Source organism: Notothenia rossii, assembly GCF_949606895.1.
Source record: "Notothenia rossii genome assembly, chromosome: 1".
NCBI classification, from domain to species: Eukaryota; Metazoa; Chordata; class Actinopteri; order Perciformes; family Nototheniidae; genus Notothenia; species Notothenia rossii.
The window spans coordinates 5,310,948-5,336,990 of NC_136912.1; the positions used below are offsets into that span (position 1 = coordinate 5,310,948).

A 26,043-nucleotide genomic window follows, 5' to 3' on the forward strand; every position below is an offset into this window, starting at 1 on the left:
GAGGTTATTTTACAGCCTAACATTTTTTTTTGCATTGTGTGTCTTGTGAGACTTATGTTGGCTTAACAAATAGTCAAATGTTATTAATGTTTGAACTAACAAAAATGAGTTACTCAGAAACCAGAAATCACATTTTAATCACAGGGTATTTTTACAGCATTACAGCAAAAGTGATATTGCAGATAAAAGGCAAAAAGCTAACATATTCAATATAGAGAAGCACATGTTAGTAGAAATACAAATACAGACAACTAAGTACACATACATGTTTGGACATTAGTACCAGCATTTCAAGGCTACGTAAACATATAAAGGTGAATGTTAAAAATGTATGTTTTGCACATAACAGTCATTATTGCACTATTTATGTAACTGCAGAAGAGGCTTATTTTATCTCGTTCATCTTATCACAGTCAGTACTGCCCAACCCTTCGAATTTTGCCCATTGTAACTGCACACGGGTATATCTATATTTCATCCATATTCAATGTAAATATTGCTATATTTTAATGTTATTTTAGTTTTCTTAACATAGTTTTATCATTGTTTTATTTGATGGTCCTTTTCTTACAATGTATCTTCTTTAACTGTGTTTATGTATGCACCAAATAAACCATGTTAAATTCCTCATATGTGTTAACCTACTTGGCAATAAACCGGTTTCTGATTCAGATTCTTATTTATATTAAAACATTGTAACAGTCTGTATTGTGTGGTGGTCTACCAGGTGCCATGGTGCTCATTAAAGTATGACCACTGCAGGAAGGAAGGACCTGCAGTATCTATGTGAGACACAGCAAGGAGTAAATATTGAACTTGCAATTCTCTAAGTTCCTCAAATTATTGGGACTTTCCTCTTGGAATATGTATGATTCATGCAGCATGCTTTCTGAAAATTACATTTCCTGTTAACTGGTTCACAGCATCCTCCAATCAACTACATAATGGGCAGCACTATGTCTTTCCCTGCCCTTGTTACAGTAACTGTGGACTGTTTCTTGTAAATCAGCTGCTCTCGTGTGATTGGCTGCTTTGCTTTCACTTTCTGTGAGCTTGAATAAAAGCTCAGAGGGAGCTCAGTGTTCTTCACTCACTTTCCAATTTCAAGGAAACCATCAGAAGAGATAACAAGCAAAATGGGTGAGTGCTAATATATACTTTTCTGTACAACTTCATTCAAAAAGTGTAATATAGTAACACAGACCTCGACTGCACCTGTCTTTTATAATTGTTTCATTTGTACTTCGTATATTGTACTTACTATGCAAAGGAAGTGGTTCACAGTAGATATTCACTTAAAGAGTTATAAAGAACTGGATTATGATTGTTGGATAACTTCATTATAATCATATGTAAATTGTGATTTAGTACTTCATGTATATTTAGTATTAGCTCATATTCTGAACCTGTAAAGTATAAAATAGCAAAGTAATTACCTCAAAATTCTATTTAAGTACTGGAGTAAATGTATTATATTCCCATACCGCTGAAAAGTCCCCTCAAGTCAATGTGTCCAGTGGTGGAATGCAATTAACTTGCATATGCAGTACAAATGTGAGGTAATCGTACTTTATTTGAGTATTTCCTTTACTTATGGACTTTTACGTCGCTGCAATTCAAAAGAAATATTGAAATTTGTACTCGACTACTTTTTTAACAGCTCTAGTTACTTTAGACATTTAGATTGTTGTTTACAATATATTGTTTTGATGTTTTATTTAAACATCATAATATTATATATTATAAACAGACAGGAAATGATTTTCCATCTTTAAACAATCAAATAATTGTCTTGTTTATTTTTGAATGATTATCGAGTTTTAATCTTGCTTTTGAAAAAAAAATGTCTTGTAATACTTTGAGTAGATTTAGCTTTTTGTACTTATAATTTAACATTTTAAATGTAAGAATGAATTTATACTGTGTAGTATTAGTACTATAACTTAAGTAAAAGCTTTTAAACTCTTCCTCCAACCATGCTTATGTGAATGAAAACTGATCTAATAAGCGTGTCATTACCAGGTTACGCCAGCGTAATGCGTGTTGAAACTAGTGGGGCTTCCTGGTCAACATCTCAGCAGGACAAACTTGGATATTCAGGTAATCACTACAAAACACACAAGCTGAATAATCAGAAATTCTATAAAAAGTTATCATATATCTCCATCTTAAGGGGATCGTAGTCTGCTTTTTGGCTTCTTAACATTTAACAACCTAATAATGTGTCATGCCCACTTAACGGGAAGAAACTCTGCTAACTGACGATATGAACCATTTTTACCGAAACAAAACACAACTCTAAAACCAAGCCTCTGAACTTATCGGATCTGCACAAATAATATATCTGATTAAAGCTGAGATTCCACAGATTCTATAGGTATAAGTATCATCACTGTGCGATCAAAACTCACCGCAGCAAAAGCAAATCAAGACACCACACAACGTAGCTTTAGGTAGCCAAAATGGCAATATGTCTTACCTTTGCTGTTTTTCTGATCAAAAGTTGTGTTCAATGGCATTAAAACGATAAAAACGCTGCTGAAGGTTAATCCATAGGTTAATCCAATGTGTCTGTCACTTTGAAATTATTACTGATAATCCATCTTCATATTTATGGCCTAAGCCTAGGTTTCAGTTTTCAGTTTTCAGAGCGTAACAAGCTTTTAGTCTACTATCCCATCATTCAAGGGTGGTTTTCACTATAAGTAATGTTTTTTTTTGGACGGACACTATCATTTACATTTTTTTTAAATATGTTCAATCTCAATTTGCTTTAAAATAAAAAAATTCTATATTGATTCTGACTTTTCTACATCCAACTCATAGGTTTATCATTGCTTTGATAAAAAATATGATTAATTCATCCCTTTTAGAAATGAAGATATAGTCATTTGTTCTGAGAATGTCATTTTTTCGAGCCTGAGACCTGAAAAAACAGGCTCAGGGCTGAACATAGTATAAACTTTTCTGTATGTTCACATGGAAATAGATGTGTTGCACTAAGGGCATATTTTGGTTTCTTTCTAAAGGTGTGGCGGCATCTCACACCATGGCACAAACTGATAGTGGAAGAATGGCAAAATACAGGTCTAAAATCAACAGTGTGGGAGGTCAATCTGGAATTGAGCCAGCTCTCATCGCTGCCATCATCTCCAGAGAGTCCAGGGCTGGAAATGCATTAAAGAATGGCTGGGGAGACAATGGTAACGCCTGGGGACTGATGCAGGTTGTTAGAACTTCTTGTTTTTTATCGCATCGTCTTAGTAGAGCTTCACATTTCAATAAAAATAAAAACGTTTCCATTACTTTAGGTTGATGTGAATCCAAATGGAGGTGGGCACACTGCACGCGGTAGTTGGGACAGTGTGGAGCACCTCAGCCAAGCCACGGGAATATTGGTTAATTTTATCGATCGGATCAGTAAGAAATTTCCGAGCTGGAGCAGCGAGCAGAAGCTGAAAGGTTGGTTTCACTGGATCAGAAATTCTCGTCACAATTTTCTGCTGTGTTTCTCATTTGTGTTTATCTTTACAGGAGGGATCGCAGCCTACAATATGGGTGATGGAAATGTCCACTCCTACGATAGCGTGGATGCCAACACAACTGGTGGAGACTACTCCAACGATGTTGTTGCCAGAGCTCAGTGGTATAAAAACAATGGCTTTTAAACACGGAAGCTGCCAACAAATAGAAATTCTCCTGTTTTACTTGCATCATGTTATTAAAGACTCACAATAACAATGCCTGTCAGTAAAATCCAAATGTGATAAAAACTTGAAATACTGTAGGTTTATTACAGAGATGTTACAGGGGTCACAAACATTTATAAATCATAGTTTTCTTACTCCTGATGCCAAAACTAGAATTACAATTGTTTGATGGAAGAGGAAATAAAGAAGAAGAGAAACTGTGATTACATTTTCATTGATTTTGAATATCATATAAACTCCATTTAAGATGACACAAAAAATGGTTTAAAAGCAATTTATTTCATTAAAATCTGAATGAAAAAGCATGTTGGACATCAAGTTAAATAAAGCATTATAATTATATTCTCTGATTGTTTCTGACTTTTACTGCAAACTCCTCCCACTACTTCTAATTGCTGTTTCATCCAGGTGAGTCTCCCTCTGGTTTGATGCGTCTAAAATAAATCACATAAAGTTCTGGTGAGTTATTTCTCAGGAAGTTTTTTTTTTTTTTTTTTCATAAATACAGCTGAGTGAGAGCTTGCTGACCTTCACACCAGGTCCTCCTGCTCCTCTGGTTCTTCTGTCTGTTCTGCAGAGACCATGTTCAGGTCTGAAACGTTCTCATACACAGAACAAGGGTCTAACTGATGGAGAGACAACGAGAGGAGAGTCAGAGGCCAAACTGTTTTTTCAAACTGTTTCCTTAAATTGCTTTCTGCTACAACATCTAGTTGGACAATCTTTAAAAGGTAAATACACAATGGTGCATCTATTAAGAAAGGTGTTACTCATCAAGTTACATTTCAATTCTCTTTATGACCATAAACATTAAGGACAGAATAAGTGCACAAGTCTCTCTCCCACCTCCCAAGTCTCTATGGGTTCATTCAGTTCAGTGTTGAAGCTCACAGCTTTCTCCTTCCTGAATTAAATAAAAAACAAAAACATCAAAACATTTCATCGAAAAACTCTAAAAGTAAGTAAATATTTTAAGGTTTTTTTCTCACCTCATCAAGAGACAGAAAAGAAGAAGAAGAATCAGCATCACAACCATCAGAGTCAACCTGGTGATGTTCATGATCATTATGGATTTATCTAGACATGGAGAGAAACAGTTGTGAGATACTGTACTGTTATTTACCTACTGAATTTCACGTGTAGGTTAAATACTCAATTCTGATTGGCCAATTTGGACATTCCAAATATCTGCTATTTTTGCTAAGAGACTCTTTCTAAGGAGAACAGACCGATGATAAGGGACTATGTGCGGACATATGAATCCACAGAAAGTTCACTGGTCAATTTAACATTAGCTGTGGACACCAAACATTTTGTCCATCAGAAATCACTATGGAGTACTTTTTGAATAATCATTAGTATTTTTGTGGAGGGCACAACACTTTAGATTCAACATGGCTAAACTGTCCCGAGTAAAAAAAAGTAGCGCAAGAGAAGGAAAGCGGTTTAAAGACACAGGGCGCTGGATAACAGAGATATCAATAGAAGAAGACAGACAGGAAGTAAACACTAAAGGGAACAGCAGAAGAAGACAGACAGGAAGTAAACAAACACTTTTTTTCGTAGCGGAGGCCATACGATCAGTTTTATAACTATTTTGTGAATCATTGCTTATTCAGTACGTAGCCATGTATTAAACCACTTCGCATCATGTTCCTGATCTACCTGTTGGTTTTCTTTGTTCATGAATGACCGGCTCGCTACACATTATCCCTTACATCTTTTTTTGTGTTGATTTTCAAAATCTGTAAAGTAGTGAGTTTCTCAAGATGTACAATTAATGTGATGTAAACTGTACAGCTACAGAAAATACAAATACTAAAATAAAGTTTATACTCAATTTACGTTTATTCTCAAGTAAAGTTAATACCTTTCCTAAAATGTACTGTTCTTAAAGAAATGAACTAGGTTACTTTCCACCACTGGTTAAAGGTGGTAGGTGTTTCCAGAGGATCTGAGAATCTCTTCCCTAGTTTGCTGGGTGATGCGATCTGTTAATCATCCAATCAAAAAGTCAGGTGGAGAATTTACCTGCCAAAATAATCTGATGTAAAGTGGAGTTACTACGTCCTAACTTGTTCTGGGCTCCACAGGAATAACTCCCACTGTGTTCAGCTCTGAAGTCAGAGATGTTGAAGATCTGTCCTGAAGCTTTTGGAGAGTCTTCATCCTCCTTGTACCAGGTGTAGTTAGCTGCTGGGTTAGCATCACTGCTACAGGTCAGAGTCACTGAACTGCCCTCCTCTCTCTCAGCAGAGGGACTCACTGACACAGAGGGAGGCTTTGGAGGATCTGGAAGAAAGGGTGTACAAATAGTTATATTTAAGGCAGGCTAGGTTGTCTTTAGTGCCCCCTACAGGAAAACTCACTTATTTTTTTTACTCACACTGGACATTTACAAATAGAGACGTAGAGTTGACCTCTCCATATTGATTCTCAGCCCTGCAGTAGTAGTTCCCTCTGTCCTCAGAGCTGATGGAGGTGAAATGATAACTTCCTACTGCTCCCAGAAACACTTTTCTGTTCTCCTTGTACCAGGTGTAGTTAGCTGCTGGGTTAGCATCACTGCTACAGGTCAGAGTCACTGAACTGCCCTCCTCTATCTCAGCAGAGGGACTCACTGACACAGAGGGAGGCTTTGGAGGATCTGCAGGAGAAGTGCTACAAAGGTTATTTTAAGTTTAGGTTGTTTTACAGTACATGTGGTCTTACAAACTGTGATGAGCTTAGTTTAGCTGCAATTTAGATTTAGAAGCTGGTCTGACAATTGAATGTTTGATCCCAAAACACCTGGAATCTGTAGAAGCTGCTCAGAGAATTACAGCAGACTGTGCATGTGTAAAACAAGCAGAGTTCAAGAAAGAAGTTATACTTATTAGAATCTTCTTCTGCAAACACTGGAGAGATTAAAACTGCACTCACATTTCACATGAATAAAGATATCTTTAGATGACTTCATCCCCAGATTGTTTTGAGCTGTACAGTAATACTGTCCAGAGTCAGAGGAATGGATGGAGCTGAAGACAAGCTGTGGTCTTTTCTTGAAAGGAGTAAGGATTGGCGTGCCAATCCACTTGTTCCAGGTGTATTTAGCTGCTGGGTTAGCATCACTGCTACAGGTCAGAGTCACTGAACTGCCCTCCTCTACCTCAGCAGAGGGACTCACTGACACAGAGGGGAGCTTTGGAGCATCTGGAGGAGAAATAATAACATACATTTTTCCAGGTTAGTGTGTTTGAAAGTGCAGATCCTGGACCCATCACATCTTAGACCCGAAAACATGTGATTAAAGTCTATTGGGGGATGTGTCACACTCCTAGGCTCATGTCACGTTGGTAGTTTTGTATGTTTGGGTTATGTCACGTTCTATGTCTAGGTTTGGGTGTTTTGCTGTTTTCCCTGTCATGTTTTCCTCCTGTTTATTGTCTGGTCCTTTTCCCTGTGTTTTTTTCATCTGTCGTTAGTTTCCCTGGTGTGTCTAGTTGTCTGATTATGTTCATCTTTTTCTTCTTCTTTCGTGTTTATTGGCGGTTGGCAAACCAACTTGTAGGTGCATTACCGCCACCAACTGGACTGAAGTGTGGACAAGAGACTAAGCAGAAAACAAGAAACAAAAGAAACAAATCAAAGAACCAAAACTCTAGATTATTTTAAATGTATCAATTTCTCTTAGAAATTTAATAATCTCACAATATATATTGCCTGATGTTTTCCCTAACAGTCCTGATAGCGACAAGTCATGGAATTTTGCTTTCTTCAGTGTCTGGAAAAGCACATTTCTCTGAGTACTATATTTCCTGCAAAGCAGTAAAACATGCTCAACAGTTTCTGGCTGGCTGCAGTGCATACACTTTCCGGTTGGATGCTTTCCTATTATACTTAAAGTATGATTGAGACCTGTATGACCTATTCTTATCAGAGAAATGACATTTTCCTCCCTTCTTTTAAACCCCACCTTCCTTCCATCCCCCACATACCTTTGAATTTTATAAAGATGTCTTCCTGTATCACTAAGGTCCCAATGATCTTGCCATGTTGTTTTTGCATATTTCTGTATGAATGTTTTAACCTCTGCTTTACTGAGTGGAACTTCTATATCTATGTTCATACTTCTGAGTGTTTGTTTGGCCAGAATATCCACCTGTTCATTACCCTCCACACCAACATGAGCAGGAACCCAGATGAAACGAGTTGCTATGCCTTTGATTTGCATTTGATATAAAATTAGATATATTTCATTTATTATGTCCATTCTAAATGAAGATCTGCCTGATCGTATACTCGATAAAGCTGAATAGCTGTCAGATGCAATTACACTATTATGTATTCCTTTCTCCTCTATCCATTTCAATGACAGTACCAATGCCAACAACTCTGTGGTGTATACTGACACATGGTCTGTTACCCTTTTCTTGATATGTGTATTACTCACTGGGATGTATACTGCTGCCCCAGCACGCCCTGTCTCTGGATCTTTGGAGCCATCTGTAAATATGATTGTTGAGTCTGAGTGATATCTTGCAAAAATAATTCTGGACTATGCGCCAATGCGCCATACTGGTAGTTCTTTCTCTGATTGTGTTCACCTGTGGCCCCTGTATTTCCTCCTCACCTGTGTCTTTTTGTGTGATTAGTCTTTTGTGTATTTAAGTTCTGGGTTTTCTGTCTTTGTCGGTTCGTCTTTTGCCTTGACTAGTTCTGCGGTGAGTGTTCTGTTTTGTCTTTGCTTATATCATAGCCTTGAAATAACGGAGTTTTTTCAGTTTATATCTGCATTTGGGTCCTGCTTCCTTCACAATCCGTAACAGGATGCACAGTAAACCTTAAGGTTGATTTGGAAAAAGGTTCTCGTTAATATTTTCGTTGGGCTCTTGCAATTAATTTGAAAAATGCAACAAATACCCTGTCAAAATTCCTGTTGCATCACTTGCTGTTTGCAAATGTTACCGACCAGTTTCGTGTCATTGTTCAGCTTCTCTGCAGCACATCACAACGTGTATCTCAATATTGCATTTCTTTTGGTAATTTAGCTTTTTGTTGTAATACTTAATGCTGCCGTGTCTACATTAAAGTTTGGAAAGTCAATTGAAATGACTCTGTCTTATTGTGATTGTACTGTGTGAAAATGTGTCCGTACTGAGTGTACTTACACACTGAAGGAGAACGGTGGTTCTCATGTCCGTTTACAGCACAGGAATAGTTGTCTCCAGCATTATAGTAAATTGAATAAGAAGAAGATGTCCTTCCATTCTGAACTCTCTCGTTCTCGTACCAGACGTAGGAAGAACTATCAGGTAGACGACAACTGCTTTGACACTTCAGCTCTGGCTTGACGAAACGTTGTCTACTCTGGACTTCCACAGGCACATGCACCATGACACCTGGATTCATGAAGAGAAAACAGGAATGTTATGTTTCTATGTCCTTTTCGGACGTGTAATTAGCAAAAGCTTTATTGTTTATTGATATCAGACAATGATACTACAGATTATTCAATTATTAATTAAATATTTCGTTTTGTTATTGCATTCATTTGTATAGTACTGTATCATGTCTGTATCATCTTTTGTTTCATTTGTATTTTCTTTGGTTTTACACGCTCGAAAAAATAAATAAATAAATAAATAAACATTTGGAAATAATTAACATAAATGAAAATGTTACCTGTAACAGACAAAGTGACTCCAGGTGAACCGGTATATTTTAAAGCTTCTTGCATTGATTCAATCCTGAACTTGTACTCGGCTGAGTCGCTCTTTCTCAGGTCGGAGATTCTCAGAGTGCAGTCTTTGTTGTTGTTATAAATGTACCGCACACGACCTGCATAGTCTGAGTCTGAACTAAGATCTACAAATTCACCATTATTCATTTTAGTAAACCAGATTTCTTTTTTAAAACTGGAATACGATCTAGATGGGTATGTGTAGCTGCAGCCTATTTCCACTGTTGATCCTTTCACTGCACAGATCTCAGTGGAAGTGTAAGTCACTCCCCAGACATACTGGCCCTGAACCACTGAAACACAGAGCACATCAGAAACTAGAATCAGACTCATAACAACAGTGTGTGTGTGTGTGTGTGTGTGTGTGTGTGTGGGGAACTAAAGGAACAGCAATTTATTGAGACTGCCTTCTCTAACTTTGGTGATGCAACTATCTGTTTTTAACTTAAAATGAATGCTGTGTCCTGCATTGACGTAAATTGTACCTGTATATTTGTAAGCATTTAACTGGTAATGGCTTTCAGAAGTCATCGCAAACATACAATTAAGATTAATGATAACTATTTGTGTGAACCCTAAACACAGAATTGTAATTTTGCTCTACTCAAACCTAAAAAATCTGTGTCTGAAATTGAATCTACAAAAAAAGTAAAGATTACTTGAACACCACGCTAATCTCATTAATCTGCATCTTCTGCAATAAGAAATCTCTATCTTTTGTGTTTTATTGCATTATTTTATTTTTAATGTATTTTATGTTTAATGTATTATTAATCATTATAAATCAGAGATCTAAAAAACACTGCCTTTAAGATGAGTTAATGACCGCAGGTAGATGGAGGAAGTTCCACTGAACGATGAATTTATTTAGTTGGTTATTTTTTCTGTTAATGAAGCTATTTACAATCATTACTTTCATCCACACCAACACAGTTTTATTACCTTTAAAGGTGCACAATACTTGACTTTATAGAGAGTGAAGCGTACAAAGATGCTGCTTGTGTTGAAAAAAACATGTTCTTGAAAACTGAAAGACCCCAATTCTTGTTGTGCTAAGTTGAAAACATACACTGCAATTTATAAGTCCTTGAACTGGCTTTTAAAGCTGAGTTGAAATAATAACAACGTATGGAATTCAGTAGAAATTGAATAATTGTTATATGAAGTGAAAGTAACTTAAAGAAAAAAATAACGATAAATTATTGATCAAATCTTTGTATACAGTGTAGATGTACATTACCTTGCACAGAGAGCAGGAAGACGACAAATCCTCTCGTTGCTGCAGTTAAACTCATAGCTGCTCCTCACGTCTCTAATAAATCAGCTGGTAGATCAAGCACATAAGAAACACTGTATGTAAGTAAGTCACCAAAAAACCTTTCTATATTCAAAAGGAGGATGTGGTCTTTGAAGTTTCTTTTTCGACTGCGTTAAAAAAGAAACTGTTTAAAACTGGCCAGGCTTTCTTCCCCTTTACGTTATAAATGTGCATGAACAGGTGGATGCATGTTAATCCCCACGTAGAAAGAAGAAATGATCCTTGGGCCCTACATGCTAAGAGTGTTGTCTTGATGGTTTCAATCAAAAAACGTTCCATAAAATAAACATATACTTGACTTGCTTTTCTAAATAATTGCTTAATATTGACATTATGTTAATATTTTTGTTTTAAATTCTTATTTTTCTATTCTTTTTTGTTTTGTAGGTCTTTAACTTTGTCATCTTTTATTCAACTATCTATCTATCCATCTATCTAAAAAAGAAAAAGCAAAGTATCTCTCAACTAAACTCTGAAATGAATGTAGGCCTAGGTGTCAAAATTGACAATATGTCCCTATAAAAAGTATAGGGAGTAAAAGCATAGACTGTATAAATTAAAGTAGAATGTAGTACACAATCAAAATACTCAATGAAGTACAAGGACCTCTAACTTGTACTTAATACGATAATACTTAAGTAAAGTTCTTGAGTAAATGTCGTTTTTACCACCACTACTGTCTGTTTCTCTGCATTGTACTTAACTTGATAATTTTTCTACCCCTTTTTCCAAATGTGCCCCAACAAAAGTAGGAGACAACATGATTATTAAGGAGATTTAGATATGTGTGTGACATTCCCCAAATAACCCTTCAACTGAAATACAGTAAGGAATTGCGATTTAGCATGTAAATATAACTGCAGTTTTTTTATTTTATTCATGAATAGCATTTAGGTAGATGTTACAATAGATAGACTGTCTTTATAAGGATGTTACATGCAGAAGAAGAAGCTGTTGTCCTCTTTATAAAGCTTCCGAATTCAAACCGACCAATCACAGTGAGGAACATGCAAATCAGACCCGTTACGTCACGCCCACATCCGGCAACTGACCAATCGGCCACTAGGAGGGCGGGGCCTACACGATAACAGCGGAGGATTCAAACCGAACATGGCTGCGGGCAAGGATGTCGATGAAAACACACAAAATAGAAGGTAAGAAAAAAACACAAACATTAATATTATAATGTTATCTGCATTAACGCAGCTTTACTCAAGGGCTAAAATAAACTTGAGACATTTTAAAGTGGGGAACATACGTGTGTGACACTGATAACAAAGGGCTGTCAATCTCGAACGTTAGCCGTCAACAAAGTCATTTGTTTGCTAGCTAGCTAACGTTAGCTGTTCAACGTACCGTAAACAAAATGACAATCAGTTTGGTCAAATACAACCTTGTGGCAATACATTGTTGCTATTTATTCAACTGTTTACTTTGGAAATAAGTTGAGCAACGTTGGTGGGAATGTTTAGCTTGTATTAGCTAACGTTAGCACTGTTGTCGTTACCAACTGACTATACCCGTTAGCTAAATACAATGTAGGTTAGCTAGTTTTAAGCATTGTGTGCAGACCAGAGAAGTACTTGAGTAAAAGTAGAAGTACCAGTGTAGGAATACTCTGTTTCAGTAAAAGTCCTGCATTCAAAAATGTTCCTCAAGTGAAAGTAGAAAAGTATTCTCATCAAAATATAGTTAAAGTAGCGACAGTAAAAGTAGTCATTGTGCAGATTGGTCCATTTCAGAATAATAGATATGATATGTTTTATAATGATTGATCATGAAAGTGTTCTCAAAGCTGGTAAAGGTGCAGCTACTTTGAATGACTTTGTATACTGCAGGGTATCTTGTGAATTTACTCCAAGTGGAACTAAAGTCTGATTTAACACTTGATTATATTTCACATTAGTCATCCATATCTGCAAAGTAACTAAAAGTTAATTGAGTTAAAGAGGTGGAAGTAATACTCAGATCTTGTACTTTAGTAAATGTAGAAGTACCAGAGTGTAGGAATACTCAGTTTCTAACCTATTTCCCGTGTCTCCCCTCAGAGGTCCAGTGAGCAGTATGGTGATCAATCATGAAGAATCACCTGGTGGCTCTCGTCCCAGCCGACCTCCAGTCATATTCAACCCAGACTTTTTTGTGGAGAAACTCCGTCATGAGAACCCGGATATATTCTTGGAGCTGGTACTAAGTAACATCACTCGCCTCATAGATCTTCCCGGGACAGAGTTTGCACAGCTCCTTGGTGAGGAGGCGGGCCCGAAGACCCCAACAGGTGGAAATGGAGGCTTCTTTCGCTCTTTCAACTTCCTGAAACGCAAAGGTAAAAGGTCAACTATGTGACCTCTAGAAATTAACTCTTGCAATAGGAACTGTGAAAGCCCCTCTCTGTTTTTCTACTCCCAATTTGATATTTACAGAACTTTTTATAAGAGCTGTTGTAATCTGAAAACCCTCCCAACAGTTGTAAACTAGTAATTGTTGGTTCGTTGTTCTTAGTTTTAACATTTACCTATAATGAAGGGAAAATGTCAAACAAATGTTTAGTTCAACAGCTGCTTAACAAACAAGCGAATCATCTTTACTTTTCATGCAAGCTTTCAAGCCCTTTTTTGCATTATTTCCCTCACAACCATTCATAAAATTCCCAATTTGCTGTGAATAAAGTCTATCAAATGTCATCTACTAATCTGTCCTTCAATGGGATGTATAGATGAGATGGTCATTGGTGTTAAGGTCAGCTGCTTTAACCAGCTTGTATGTGATGGGGGCCTTTGTGTTGTCTTTGTACCAGAAATAGAATAACTATTTTATTAACTTATACAGGGTTACGGTCATTAAAAAGTCGACGCAGTCAATGGAAAAGTCATGGAAATTCAAAATGCTAATTCCAGGTCCTGGAAAAGTTATGGAAAACAATATTTTCCCCAAAGTTTTGGAAAAGTCATGGAAATATAACTAAAGTTGCATCAAATATAATTTATATTTTACCAAATCGCCGAAATAGTAATACTATAATGATAATAAATACTGTATCGTATAGTAATGAAATGTAAAATGGCATTTAACTGACGAGGTGTTTTGCTGGTGAGAGATTTGAGTTGCTTTAGCGCAGGGGTCGGCAACAGGCGGACCGCGATCCGGACCCAGACGCCGACCTATACGGACCCGGACCTATAATCAATACATTAATAGGGGATTTAAATTTTGACGGGCGATTCTATTCTAACCGCCGCCGACAGGGGGCGAAAGAGACGAGTGAGCGATACAGGGAGAGAAACAAAGAAGAAGAGACGAGAGAGCGGCAGAGAGAAGCGGAGAGGAAAGTGAGTGAAGAGAATAATTAGCGATACAGGGAGAGGAGAGGAGAGTGAACAGGCGTGTTAGCGGCAGGCAGGGAGAGACAAATAATGACACATGGCGCTCTCCAAGAAGAGGAAAGTGGACAGTGAGAACAGAGCTTTTAACCCGGAGTGGACTCATTCATGTTCATCCTGCCCACTGGGAGCACAGAACCAGTGTGTCTCATTTGTTCAGAGACCGTGGCGCTCATTAAAAGTGCCAAAACACAAAGTGTTCGACCAAACATTCCCTCAAGTCAGAACTGAGGTCACAAAAAATAAGCAGTCTCATATGATCGGTCCACCAGGATCAAAATTAAAACGACACATATCCACAGTATTTACTGTATATCTGTATAGGTCAATGTTAATTGACAATAAATGTTGTTGTTTATGAATTGTACTTTCTTTATTTGATTGGCAGTCAGTTGTTGATTACATGCAGACGTTGATAAAGCTACAGGCTACTTCAATATATATCACATTCATTCATAAAGCAAGTTAGACATTTTGATGTTCCGGACCTTTGCACAGGGAGATTTTCTCTAACTGGATCTTGTTGAATTTTATTTGAATACCCCTGCTTTAGCGTGTAGAAGCTAGTAAGCCTAATATTTGATTTGTTTGAGATAGGCACAACATGTTTCATATGCAGAGCTTATTTTCCTGTTCCATGTTAAAATAAAGCATTTTCAGTGGTACCGCTGAAAAAGAGTACTTTTTTGGTCATGGAAAATTAGGTGAAGGTCCTGGAGAAGTCATGGAGAAGTCATTGAAAATCATTGGTGAAAAAGTGTATGAACCCTGGATATAATATGATCACTCATGTCTCTGTCACGTTCCCAGATAAAGGGGTTGTGTTTGGAACCCCGCTAACAGAAATCTGCATTGCCCAGATCTACCAGCTCATTGAGTACCTCAGCAAAAGTAAGTTATTTTGAATAAATACATGAATACAAGTTTATCAGTAACTGCTTAGTGATGTTTAAAGAGAACAACTTCCTGAAAAAATATGTTTTTTTTTTTTTACACATAATAGATAATACAGTAATGCAGTAATTCAGCACCAGTGATCAACCCGGACAGCATTTCCTTCTCTTTGTTTTAAAATTGTGTGGGTGGCATGTTTTCCGTTTGTCCTACCTAGCTTTGAAATAAAAAAAAAACAGAAATAATTGATCAGATGTTTTAGGTTTTGACCTGCTCTTACTCACTCAGATCTGCACGTGGAGGGTCTGTTTCGGGTGCCGGGGAACAGCGTCCGGCAGCAGACGCTGAAGGAGCTCCTGAACAGCGGGGTGGATGTGGACCTGGAGTCTGGAGACTTTCACCCCAATGATGTGGCCACGCTGCTCAAGACTTTCCTGGGAGAGCTGCCCGAGCCCCTGCTCACACAAAGACACTTTCACGCACACCTCAAGATAGCCGGTATGAATACACAAACATGCAATCACATTTTAGTCTCGTTTCCAGAATACTGAACCATTTTATGTTAGAAATGTATATTCTGGGTCCCCAGCACATATAAACTGCTGGATGCTAACTTGCATATATTGGGCAATTAACATAAGTTGTCTTAATTAAAATGAATGGCCTTATAGCCTATGTAACCAATAGTTAATAATCACTTTGCCGATTTGGAAAAATGTTGTGGTTTTGGGGTTTATTGAGGATGCGGAGTCCATTTCTGAAATGTTCAGGATCACAAATGGCAGTTTTAACCAGAAAGTGGCAATATTTGTACTCAGTGGGCTGATCTTTTGACTACCATGAGTAGTTGTTATAGAGAGCACAAGATGACAATTATCTCAACTATGGACAATTATGTTTTCAAAAGCAATCTGTCCAACACAAATGGTCCAGATCCTCCAAATCAACCCAACATTAATCAAAATGAGCCCACAGAGAGTACACATTTTTTCATCTTCTGGGGTGACTTTATCTCTTCCCTGGTTGCATTTTGTGATACTGTACTCCATGGGTCGGCAACAGGCGGCCCACGGCCTATTGTTGGCTCGCCAGCAATAATATTTGGCCCGGAAAATTATCTGAATTAGAGACATTTTGGCTCATCGGACATTTATGAGAGAAAATCCCTAATGTCCGAGTGCAAGTGAATGCAGCGCAAGACTCGATCCTTGTAACCCCTCCCCCTGGCGCGAGCTTGGAAATGTGATTGGCGGCGATTTCATTTGAACGGGACGGTGACAGAGAAGAGACTGTGAAGTTTGGCTGTATTGAATCAAAACGCACTAAAGCTTTGGATCTTAATACGTTTGTGAGGCGTTTTGCTGAACAAGATAGTAATCGCCGCATTCAGCTGTTACTGACAGAGAAGAAACTGTGAAGTTTGGCTGTATTGAATCAAAACGCACTAAAGCTTTGGATCTTAATACGTTTGTGAGGCGTTTTGCTGAACAAGATAGTAATCGCCGCATTCAGCTGTTACAGACATGCCAGCTTGATGCTCTGCTCACGCATGACTCGATGAGCATAAACAACTGTTAAGATGATGACCTTATGTGTGTATATATTTATTTTTCTTAGTGGGGGTCTGCCAGTAGGTAAGGGCTTTCCACTGGATAATAACTGCAGCGATTTTAACAATCAATTACTTAAAGGGGACCTATCATGCAAAATGCACTTTTGTACGTCTTTTATACATGACTATGTGTCCCCGGTGTTCCAGGGACCTCACCAAGTATCAGAAAACACAACCGTCTCTATTTTCCTCCGTACCCAAATCTCTTAAAAAGGGGCTGCAACGGATCTGATACAGACTGATCCAGATTTGAACACTGTCCTGACGTCAGGACGGTGGCGCTACGGCTATTGGGCCAACTCCACCAATCAGGAGGAGACAGCCACGGACATTGCCGTTCGAAAGCGCTGGAGACGCTGTAGTACATATTTCAGGCCACCAGATGGTGCTGTTCTCACAGAATCAGCCCATGATGCAAAGACAGTGTTAAATTGAGCGAAATGAGGAATGGATAAAATGCATGATCTGTTTGGTATTTTGAAAAATAAAAAGTATAAATATGCCTTATATAGGTATGGTCCTACACTATATTAATCAAATATAGCATGATAGGTCCACTTTAAATTAGCCTTTGATTATGTAATGGCCCGCCATCTAGTGGCTCAGAATCTGGGCCAAACTTACCTTCCGACCCCTGCTCCCCTCAATAGAGTTTTTAAAAAAAATTTTTTTTTAAAACTCATTCATGACTTTACTTCTTTCCCCTCCAGATCTGACTCTGTTTGACGAACTCGGGAACAAGACTGCGTTGCCCAACAAGGAGCGCCAGATAGAAGCCCTGCAGCTCCTCTTCCTGCTGTTACCTCAGGCCAGCCGGTCCCTGCTCAAACTGCTCCTGGACCTGCTCTACCACACCGCCAAGCAGCAGGACAAGAACAAGATGTCCGCCTTCAACCTGGCCCTCATGTTCGCGCCGCACGTCGTCTGGCCCAGAAACGTAAGATTTATCATTGGAACTACATGGCATGGGTTCAAGGACCAAGGGGCTTCACATTGACCGAAATCGTAGATCTAGGCATCTTTTATTTTTGTTCGATTTGGGATCAGACTTATTTAACACAAATCAGATTCTGTTTTATTACAAAGTAGGTTTACGCATATGAGGAATCTACTTTGGTATAAATTAGGGCTGCTCAATTAATCGTATTTTAATCGTAATTACGATTTTGGCTTGCAACGATTATGAAAACAACGTAATCGAAATAAAAAGATTCAATTTTTTTATTGGTTTTTCAGTTGAATTCTACTTAAAGTTCAGGGTAATCAACTGTTAAAAACATACTGTTCACATTTTCTTTTCAATAAATGGATGTTTTCAAAGTAATAATAATAATAATCTTTTTTAATAATCGTGATATCAATTATTGACCCAAATAATCGAGATTATGATTTTTGCCATAATCGAGCAGCCCTATTATAAATGGTGCATACAGAAAGCAGAATATGTAGCAAAACAAATTGCATTACTATTACAAAAGCTATAAACAAAACGATTTAAAGACAATTTTGACAAATGAAAAAATAAATACAATATTTACACAATATGTGGGAAACAGAGTAAAGTATAATATTCATACATTACATGAAAACGGCCATTTAAACATTGTCTTTAAAGCTACTCTGTGTCGAATTTAGAAGCAGTTGGTAGTACAAATAAACCTGAACCGGAATAAAGCAATCCTATTCTTTATAAAGAAAATAACTCATATGTGCTGCCCTGCTATCTGTTGGTGAAACATACTTAAAACAAGATTGTGGTACAAATCTCTGAATAGCACTTCATGTCTTCCGTTTTCTCTCCTGCTGTAGATGACCGCTTGTGACCTGAAAGACAATCTGAAGAAACTGAACAACAGCATGGCCTTCCTCATCAAACACTCACAGAAGCTCTTCAGGGTGATTATTATTCTCCTTTACTCAAGCACAGAAACACATGTGGCTTTAGAAACGTAACATGTGACGGGTTAAATGTTTACCCTGTGGATGAGTGACTGTTTGCTGCATGTTGTTCAGGCTCCAGTCTACCTGCGGGAATACGCCAGAATGCACTTCACTGGCACCAAGGCTCTGCAGACCAAGGTTAGTAAACAGTGGTTCCCAACCTGGGGTATGTGGACCCCTAGGGGTACACGAGAAGGTACAATTGAAACAGATGGGTTTTCAGTTTGCGTCAGAAGACATGCAGAGTTGCTGCTGTCCTGATGTCAAATTCCACCATTTAAGAGCCACTAGAAAACGGGTGTGTTTTTGAGCGGTACCTGAAACGGTACAATTGCAAACAAGTGTCTGAATCAAATATCAACACAGCAGTTCCATCCTCAAAGTCCCCCCCCCCCCCTCTCTCTCAGGATGATCTGGAGCTATTTGCAGCCAGCAGATCTCCTGCTCAGCGGACCGTGTTGCCCCTAAAGAGGTCGGCTCCCCCCCAGGAGCAATGCCAGTCCCCGGCCCAGCAGTACACAGAGGAGGCTTTGAAGGACCTCTTCAGACACGTCAACCACAGCATGCCCGACTCCGCCAAGAAGAAGAAACTCGTCCGACAGGTTCAACTTGGGGTCTTATTTTACCGTCTTAAAGCTCTGCTAGATGAACTGAAAACATGTGTATCCTGAATGCATCAGAATCAGAATACCTTTATTCTTCCCACAGAGCGGACATTTACATTTTGTTACAGCCTGAAAGAGCCAAAGACAGCTTGCATGTCACTATGATTCAGTGCGTGTGTGTGTGAAATGTGATATTAAGTGTTCTTCTTTCTATGTGCAGTTAGTCAAACAGACAACCTCAGGGACGCCTACGGACGACCGGCTTCAGCTCCCCCCCACTGCCAGCAAGAAACACCCACGTTCCCGCTCCTTTGGAGGCCTCATCAAGGTACTTAACCATCCGGGAAACTCACAATGACAAGAAGAACAAGACTAAGCACAACAAAAAATATATGATTTTAATTTTTTATCAGCATTATGTTATATGGAACCAAGATCATAATAATTGTAATATCCCAGTTATAAACGACATGAATCAAAGATGTGTTGCTGTATTTTAGTGGTAAAAAAATGCATTCATCATCATAATTATTCTATATATAATGTACACAGTGCCTGTAAACCGGAGGAGAACGCTGGCATTTCTCCTCCTACTTGAAAGACTACGGAGGGATAGGGTCTGCAAAATTAGTTTATTTTGGGGATGGGCCGGATGCTCTGACCGGTCCACTTCCTGCCCGGCACTATGCAACGCGTCGCGTCGAAAAATAGACTTCAATCCTATTTTGAGCGGAGCCCAGCGGCGAGACGCTTCTGAGCCGTAACGCAGGGCGTCTGGTGGAATAGCACCCATTGACTAGAGTGGCCTCGATCATTGCGGACACCGCGGTACAGCCGTAACGCGACGCAGACGGACCTGGTGGAATCTGGGGGTAAGAGTTGTGCGTATCGGCCGATAGTGATTCCGGTGATACTGAGTATACCTTTTAGTCAACAAGTTGCAAGCTTCAAATGTGCCTGAACATTTATTACAAGTTGTTTTAATTTCTTCTTAACACTTGCAAGTTAAACACATCTAAAACAAACGCTTGCTTACATTTGCACGGTCCAACAGGTGGTCTAACTGTGATTGGAGTCCTTAAATAAACCCATGCATCTCTTTGTGTCGAATATTTCAGAAACATGACTTATATTTTTTTTAACTAAACTTATAACTGTTTTCTCTCCACCTGATACTTTTGGTAACAGCGCAAAGCTCGCGGTGAGCAGCTGACGGGGGAGAGGCGGCTCCGACAAATCTCCCCAGATATCGACTCCAAGTCGGGAAGAAAAGCTGGTAAAGAGAACGTCATCCTACAGGCGGTAAGACTTGGTATTCTTTTGTTTTAGAAATTGTCTTAGGATTACTATCTAATGCATTTTGTATTTTTGTTGTACTTTCTATTCTTTTCTCTAAGAGTTTTATTTTTTTCTTCTATCTGCCAAAAATAAGCAAATCACCCAGAAGTGTAATCTTGTTTTAAAAAAAGTAATAATATTCTTGTTTGTGTGTACAGGTGAACAGCCCATTAAATGGTCACATGTTGGGGAAGGGGGGGCTGATAGTCAAGAACCCGGACTTTTCTTTTAAGGACAGAGTTCTGAAGGTTTCCAAGGTATGACACGGCTTCCAAACAAAGCAAATCACTGTCCAAATAATGCTCATACATTAAAGGTAGGGTAGGTAAGAATGGAGAAACCAGCTCGATTGCGCTTGAGTTTAAAAGCCCCTTCCTTCAGACTTCCTTACAGAGCCCCTCCTCCAACACACACGAACGCGCACATGACCAATGAGGGCACGAGATAAGTTTGTGCACAGATGGAAGGCTGACAGGCAGGTAGGCCATCCAGTTACTTTAGCCGAGCCGGCTCAGATGATTGGTCGTGCTTTTTACAGATGACATTTATTGATGTATTTATTGTCAAAGCATTTAATGTATTCATTGCTATCGGGATGTTAAGAGCATTCCATGGAATATAACAAAAAGTGTTTCTGAAGTGAATTACTTACCCTACCTTTTTAAGAGCATGAACGGTTTATTCTATTGTGTACCAACTAGGGATGCCAGTGATTATTGGAATATTCGTTACAGTCTCCATAATCGAATATTATTTTTAAAAATCAATTTTATTTATATATTTTTTTATTTATTATTTTTTCTGGCTTAGTTTCAACCAAAATATAGACTAATGCTAATAATAGTATTAATAATTGTAAATGGCCATTGGTCACACCACCAGTTTGTTTTACTGTAAACTTGGAGGAAGCCTGCGTGCAGAGCAGACTGCTGCTGCAGCACGCTACACACCGACCCCGAAAAAAGCTATTTCAACTTTTGAGAAACAGGTCAGCTGTGAAGATCAATGTTGGTTATCATTTAAATACCTATGATAATGGAGTGACGCGCCCTAAAACCCCGAAGTAAGCTTCTTCCGGTTCCTTCCACAAAAACGCAATGCAATTTCTCCATAGGATTTAGGAAAATAGCTGGAAATAAGGTCTGTGGTTGAAACACATTTAAGGGACGTTTTGTTCAGCCGGATAATCTCCACATGTCTCCTACTTTTATCATTTTCTAATCATAAAGCTAGTCGCCAGAAGCAAAATGCTAACGTCATGCTATAAACGAACTACAGCAGGGTCTCTGCTTCAACGTCACGCCAACTTAAGATCCATATTCAAACATACAGATTCTAAATGGAACGAGTTGAAGCGTTTGTTTGAACAGTCTGCAGGAGGCAGGTACTTGCTTTCAAGCAGAACAGAAACAAACTTAGAGGAGTGTTTACGTGTTCGGCGTAATGACGTCCTCGACAACTTCTGTATCAAGCCATTCAGCCACTTGGTAACAACCATCGTTTTTCAGACACATCAACTCTTCAGAAATCACCAGTGGGGTCACTGCTGATGGATTTAATGTCGTAGAACAAAACGTGATCCGTCTCTTCAACGTGTCTCAACCACAGACCTGAGTTCAGCTATTCTCCTAAACCCTATGGAGAGATTGCATTGCTTTTTGTCGAAGGATACGGAAGTGGTGAAATGCTAACTTACTTCCGTTTTTTAGGACGCGTCACTGTGGCACTCTATACATTATTATAGACTATTATTATACCAGTCATGCACAGAAGTTTCCTGTGACTTTAATAATAATAATAAGGGGCTATCATAATGAAATGGAATCTGGCAGAACTATACGGTGAAGATCTTTTTAAAGCTGTTTTTAAAAAATATATATATTTTCAAATGTAGAAACGGTTTAGTGGGAAACTGCTCCACCACATCCTCATTTAGTTTAACATGTTGGACAAATGTGATACTTCTTAGCGTAAACTGTATTTATGAATCTCCCCATCTATCCATCCATCCATCCTCCTCCCCTCCTCTCCTCCTCTCCTCCCCTCCTCCTCCCTCTCCAGCAGAACTCCTCCTCTGTGACCCGGATGTGTTTCTCTCCCGCTCAGGAGATCTCGCTGTAAAAACCCAACAGCTCCTCCTCCTTGTCTCTGACAGGACTCGAGCAGTATTCATATTCCTCTTGCTTGTCATCATGTTTTCATCGTAGTCAGTCTCTTTTAACTGTGACTAATATAAAGCAGCATTCAGCCTCAGCCAGAGCCAGGAAATCACTGCTGGACAGACAACTAGACGTGAGTGGTACTTCCAGTTGATTTCAACCCTCCCCCTCTTAGATACCCTTAATGTAAAGATGCCTAATGGGGAAAAAATGACTTTGCTTCCAAACATGCAAAACAGTTATGACCTCAATACGTGATATCTGAAGCTCAAACCCCCTTTTTTACTTTCAGAAATACTTCAGACAAGTCCCAGATTTCTCGTACTTGTAGTATTCAGATAATGGTGCATCAGGTTGGACAGTATTTCTTTGAGCGTGATTTAGTTTAGTAATCATATCTGAAATAAACGGAATAAAGTAATGATGACGAGAAACACTTTAAGTTGAACTGGGTGCACGGATAATTAGTTTGTTTTAATATTAGAGTCTATGCGAACTTATTGTAACATTCTTAATTTAGTTTTTATACCACTTATTTGTCAGGTTTCAATAATGTTGTTACATTGATCAGCTATCAAAGTTATGCATTTGACTCTGAATTATTCAAATTCCATTGTGACTTTTTGAATGGATTTATCAACAAGTCTGCATTATAAGATCTGCTCAGAGATCAGTTTAAATGTAAAAGCATGAACGCTCGTCACATTGCATGCTGCTCTGTTTTGAATAACCACTACACGTTATTGTTTAGCTCTTCCTGTTTCTTTGCTTTGGCTCCACTGGCTCAGACCTGCTTATTGAAACTTGTATTTGTAGCTACTGTATCAAACTCTATGACCACTAGTAAGTGTAGGATATGTATATATTTTGTACAGTGTGTTTGTAAGTGTGTGTGTTTTTTATAACGTGTGTTGAACTGGGAGATGTGATACGGTACGATATGTTGGTTAACGGATGATATTTTTGGGTGATGTTCTCTCTTTGTTGTGCCGCTGATGCCGAGTCAGTGAGCAGGTCACTTTTATATTTCAAATGTTTTTAAATCCGGATATGAAAAATAGCGTTCATTTGATAATCACTACTCTCACAGACTGTGAAAATACCCACTCTTAACGAATCCGTCAAATATGAAATGTTACAGTCTAACGGGACTTTAAATACTTTACTTTTTTTTTAACTTTTTGGTCAGCTGGATGATGGAAGTGTGACGTGGTGAGGGTGGTATGATATGGTGGTGGTTTAAAGGAAAGTCGAAAGAAAGTTTTTGTACGATTTTGAGAAGGTTGAAATGAGCAGTAATGTTACAGTCTGATCTTTTTAACATGAGCGTGTACTGTAAGGCTGGGTTATATAGAGTATATCACAATATTCCTTACCAAATATACAGATATTTTGACAATTGTAAGGTGTACTGATGGTGCTTTTTGATAAATAATCATTCGTAATTACAACTAATAGATGTAGAAAATCAAATCTCATCTAAGCCAAGAAACACTATTTTACGATATCCCAAATCTAACACAATCTGACGATATGGATACATGTTAATATATTGCCCAGCCCTAATGTGATGGCCAGTATCTGGGTATATTTGGGCAACACTCAAGAAGCACTTATACCTGATGAAGGCCCTGTTGTTGAAAACAGATTAAGGTACTTAGATATTAAAATGACACGTGCATAATTGTTTATTTTGCAGAAAATGTTACGTACTTAAAGCCCCTTTTCTACATTTTGTGGGTCGGCCATTTTGTATGTACACTTCCTATGTATGTTCCTCCAGCTTTACTTGTCATGGCTTGATTTGACTGACATCTGCTCATTTCGTTGTATAGGGAGTACGCATGCACCGGTATCAACATTTCTACAACTAAATAACTTTTGAAAACGGTGCTGCCCTTCAGGAAGCAACTGTGGACTTCTCCAACTACTTCACTAGCCTCCTCCTGTGCTACATTGTGTTCATAGAATCTGGACATGCCAAGGAGAAATCCTCAAGTTTTTCATGTGTTGTTGCTTCATGGTCTAATTGGACATACATAGGAATCTGATACTGGTGCATCCTGCTTTGAAAGAGTTGTGGGTGTTGAAACGATGGGTTTGTTGAAGGCGATTGAACGTGCATGACATGTCAGATGGACACTCGAAGACATTACCTCCTTTTGTTAATTGTCATATTCTGAAGGTCACTTTGTACTCTGGTTTTCTCAATAACTTTTTTGATTTCTAAATAACCCTGACTGAATTCATCTCGGCAGCCTTTTGAAACTGAACTGGGATCTCTGGACGTCATGTTTTCTTCATGAAGTCCTTTTCAGTTCTCTAGGCTGCAGTTCTACCAACATGTTTTTATTTGAAGGGAGAGAATTGTATTTTATTTATTGCCTTTTGGGAAACAAGTCTTTGGGCCAGATTTAAGGTACTTACATTTTTCTTTTTGTGACCTTGTCAAGCAGATGAGAGCAGTTGCCTTCTGTATGATGTGGATATGCTGTTTTATTTGTAACACAGAAGTCTCCGGAGCCTTCCTGTTTTAAGTCTGTCTCGTTTGTTTTTCTCTATACATAAATGTGAAACCTTTAGTTACTGATTTCTACTTTCTATCTGTACATGGTCACTGATAAGTTTGTTTAACACTGAGAACAACAGAATAGCATGATATGACACAAGTAGGGGGAATACATGTTGTGTAAGGTACCTAAATGATTGTATGTTAAGGAGGTTCATAGAGACAGGAGATATGTCACTGTTACGAGTTTTATGGGTTCATCAAAAACACTGTTATTCAAATGTGTCAATGCTCTGTTCTTCCAGTGTGATAATGAACTATCTGTGACTTTTGTTCCGCCTGGTTTAAACTGTGGTAACCTTTTTTTATTTGTATTTTATTGTAAAATAAGTTAACCTTGTACAGTGCATTGGATTCCCTGGTGAACCCGCCGCTTCGGATTAAAACTTTTTTTATCTTTCATAAACAAAGTCTGTCATGTTTGAATTATTTTTTCACTGATTATGTTTATTTCTTAATTTTTATAATGCATTATAAAGTTGGTATGGGGAAATAAATGCCCAGAAGTAGTCGTATAGCAGCCAACTGTAACTGACGTTCCTTCAATGTGTCGTGTGGCCACTAGAGGGTGCTGTCAGATAACACGGAGGAGAAAGTTGAAGGAAAAATATTGCAAAAATGTTTTTAAATTAGTTTAATCTATGTTAATGTAGTTCTTTCTTGTGTCACGAAAGCCATCACAAGTAGATGTGAAACTATAGCTTTGCTTTTTGATTCAGTTTTATTAATTTAAACTGTCAATAAGATGGATTTCACATTGCATTAACACAAATATATTCCGTTATTCATCATGAA

At 38.3% G+C, this 26,043-nt stretch overlaps 3 protein-coding genes across 6 annotated transcripts; 2 read left to right on the forward strand and 1 right to left on the reverse strand.

Moving 5' to 3' along the window:
• Positions 1 to 1,062: 1,062 nt before the first annotated feature.
• Positions 1,063 to 4,052, forward strand: LOC307040860 (lysozyme g-like). The gene is made up of 5 exons (XM_079684040.1): positions 1,063 to 1,140; positions 2,023 to 2,100; positions 3,030 to 3,226; positions 3,312 to 3,462; positions 3,535 to 4,052. Exons 1-5 carry the CDS (start codon positions 1,137 to 1,139, stop codon positions 3,666 to 3,668), a joined length of 564 nt encoding a protein of 187 aa, XP_079540166.1. The 5' UTR covers positions 1,063 to 1,136; the 3' UTR covers positions 3,669 to 4,052.
• LOC307045315 (B-cell receptor CD22-like) lies at positions 3,775 to 10,728 on the reverse strand. The gene is made up of 10 exons (XM_079690889.1): positions 10,673 to 10,728; positions 9,375 to 9,725; positions 8,861 to 9,091; positions 6,633 to 6,902; positions 6,097 to 6,357; positions 5,742 to 6,002; positions 4,700 to 4,787; positions 4,557 to 4,614; positions 4,239 to 4,336; positions 3,775 to 4,144 (listed from the first exon to the last, which is right to left on the reverse strand). The coding sequence occupies exons 1-9, from the start codon at positions 10,725 to 10,727 to the stop codon at positions 4,241 to 4,243; spliced, it is 1,671 nt and encodes a 556-aa protein (XP_079547015.1). The 5' UTR covers position 10,728; the 3' UTR covers positions 3,775 to 4,144; positions 4,239 to 4,240.
• Positions 10,729 to 11,805: 1,077 nt separating this feature from the next.
• Positions 11,806 to 25,658, forward strand: arhgap19 (Rho GTPase activating protein 19). Of its 4 annotated transcripts, XR_013803852.1 has the most exons (13): positions 11,806 to 11,904; positions 12,799 to 13,076; positions 14,941 to 15,021; positions 15,313 to 15,522; positions 17,347 to 17,573; positions 18,446 to 18,532; positions 18,650 to 18,715; positions 18,985 to 19,179; positions 19,403 to 19,510; positions 20,371 to 20,484; positions 20,679 to 20,777; positions 22,582 to 22,812; positions 24,515 to 25,658. XR_013803852.1 is itself a non-coding variant. In XM_079658009.1 (12 exons), exons 1-12 carry the CDS (start codon positions 11,861 to 11,863, stop codon positions 22,639 to 22,641), a joined length of 1,569 nt encoding a protein of 522 aa, XP_079514135.1. In that variant the 5' UTR covers positions 11,806 to 11,860; the 3' UTR covers positions 22,642 to 25,658. The 4 variants fall into 4 exon arrangements, 3 of the variants coding, with proteins under 3 accessions (XP_079514135.1, XP_079514136.1, XP_079514137.1); XM_079658009.1 differs by having other exon boundaries at positions 22,582 to 25,658; XM_079658010.1 differs by having other exon boundaries at positions 22,585 to 25,658.
• Positions 25,659 to 26,043: the final 385 nt, after the last annotated feature.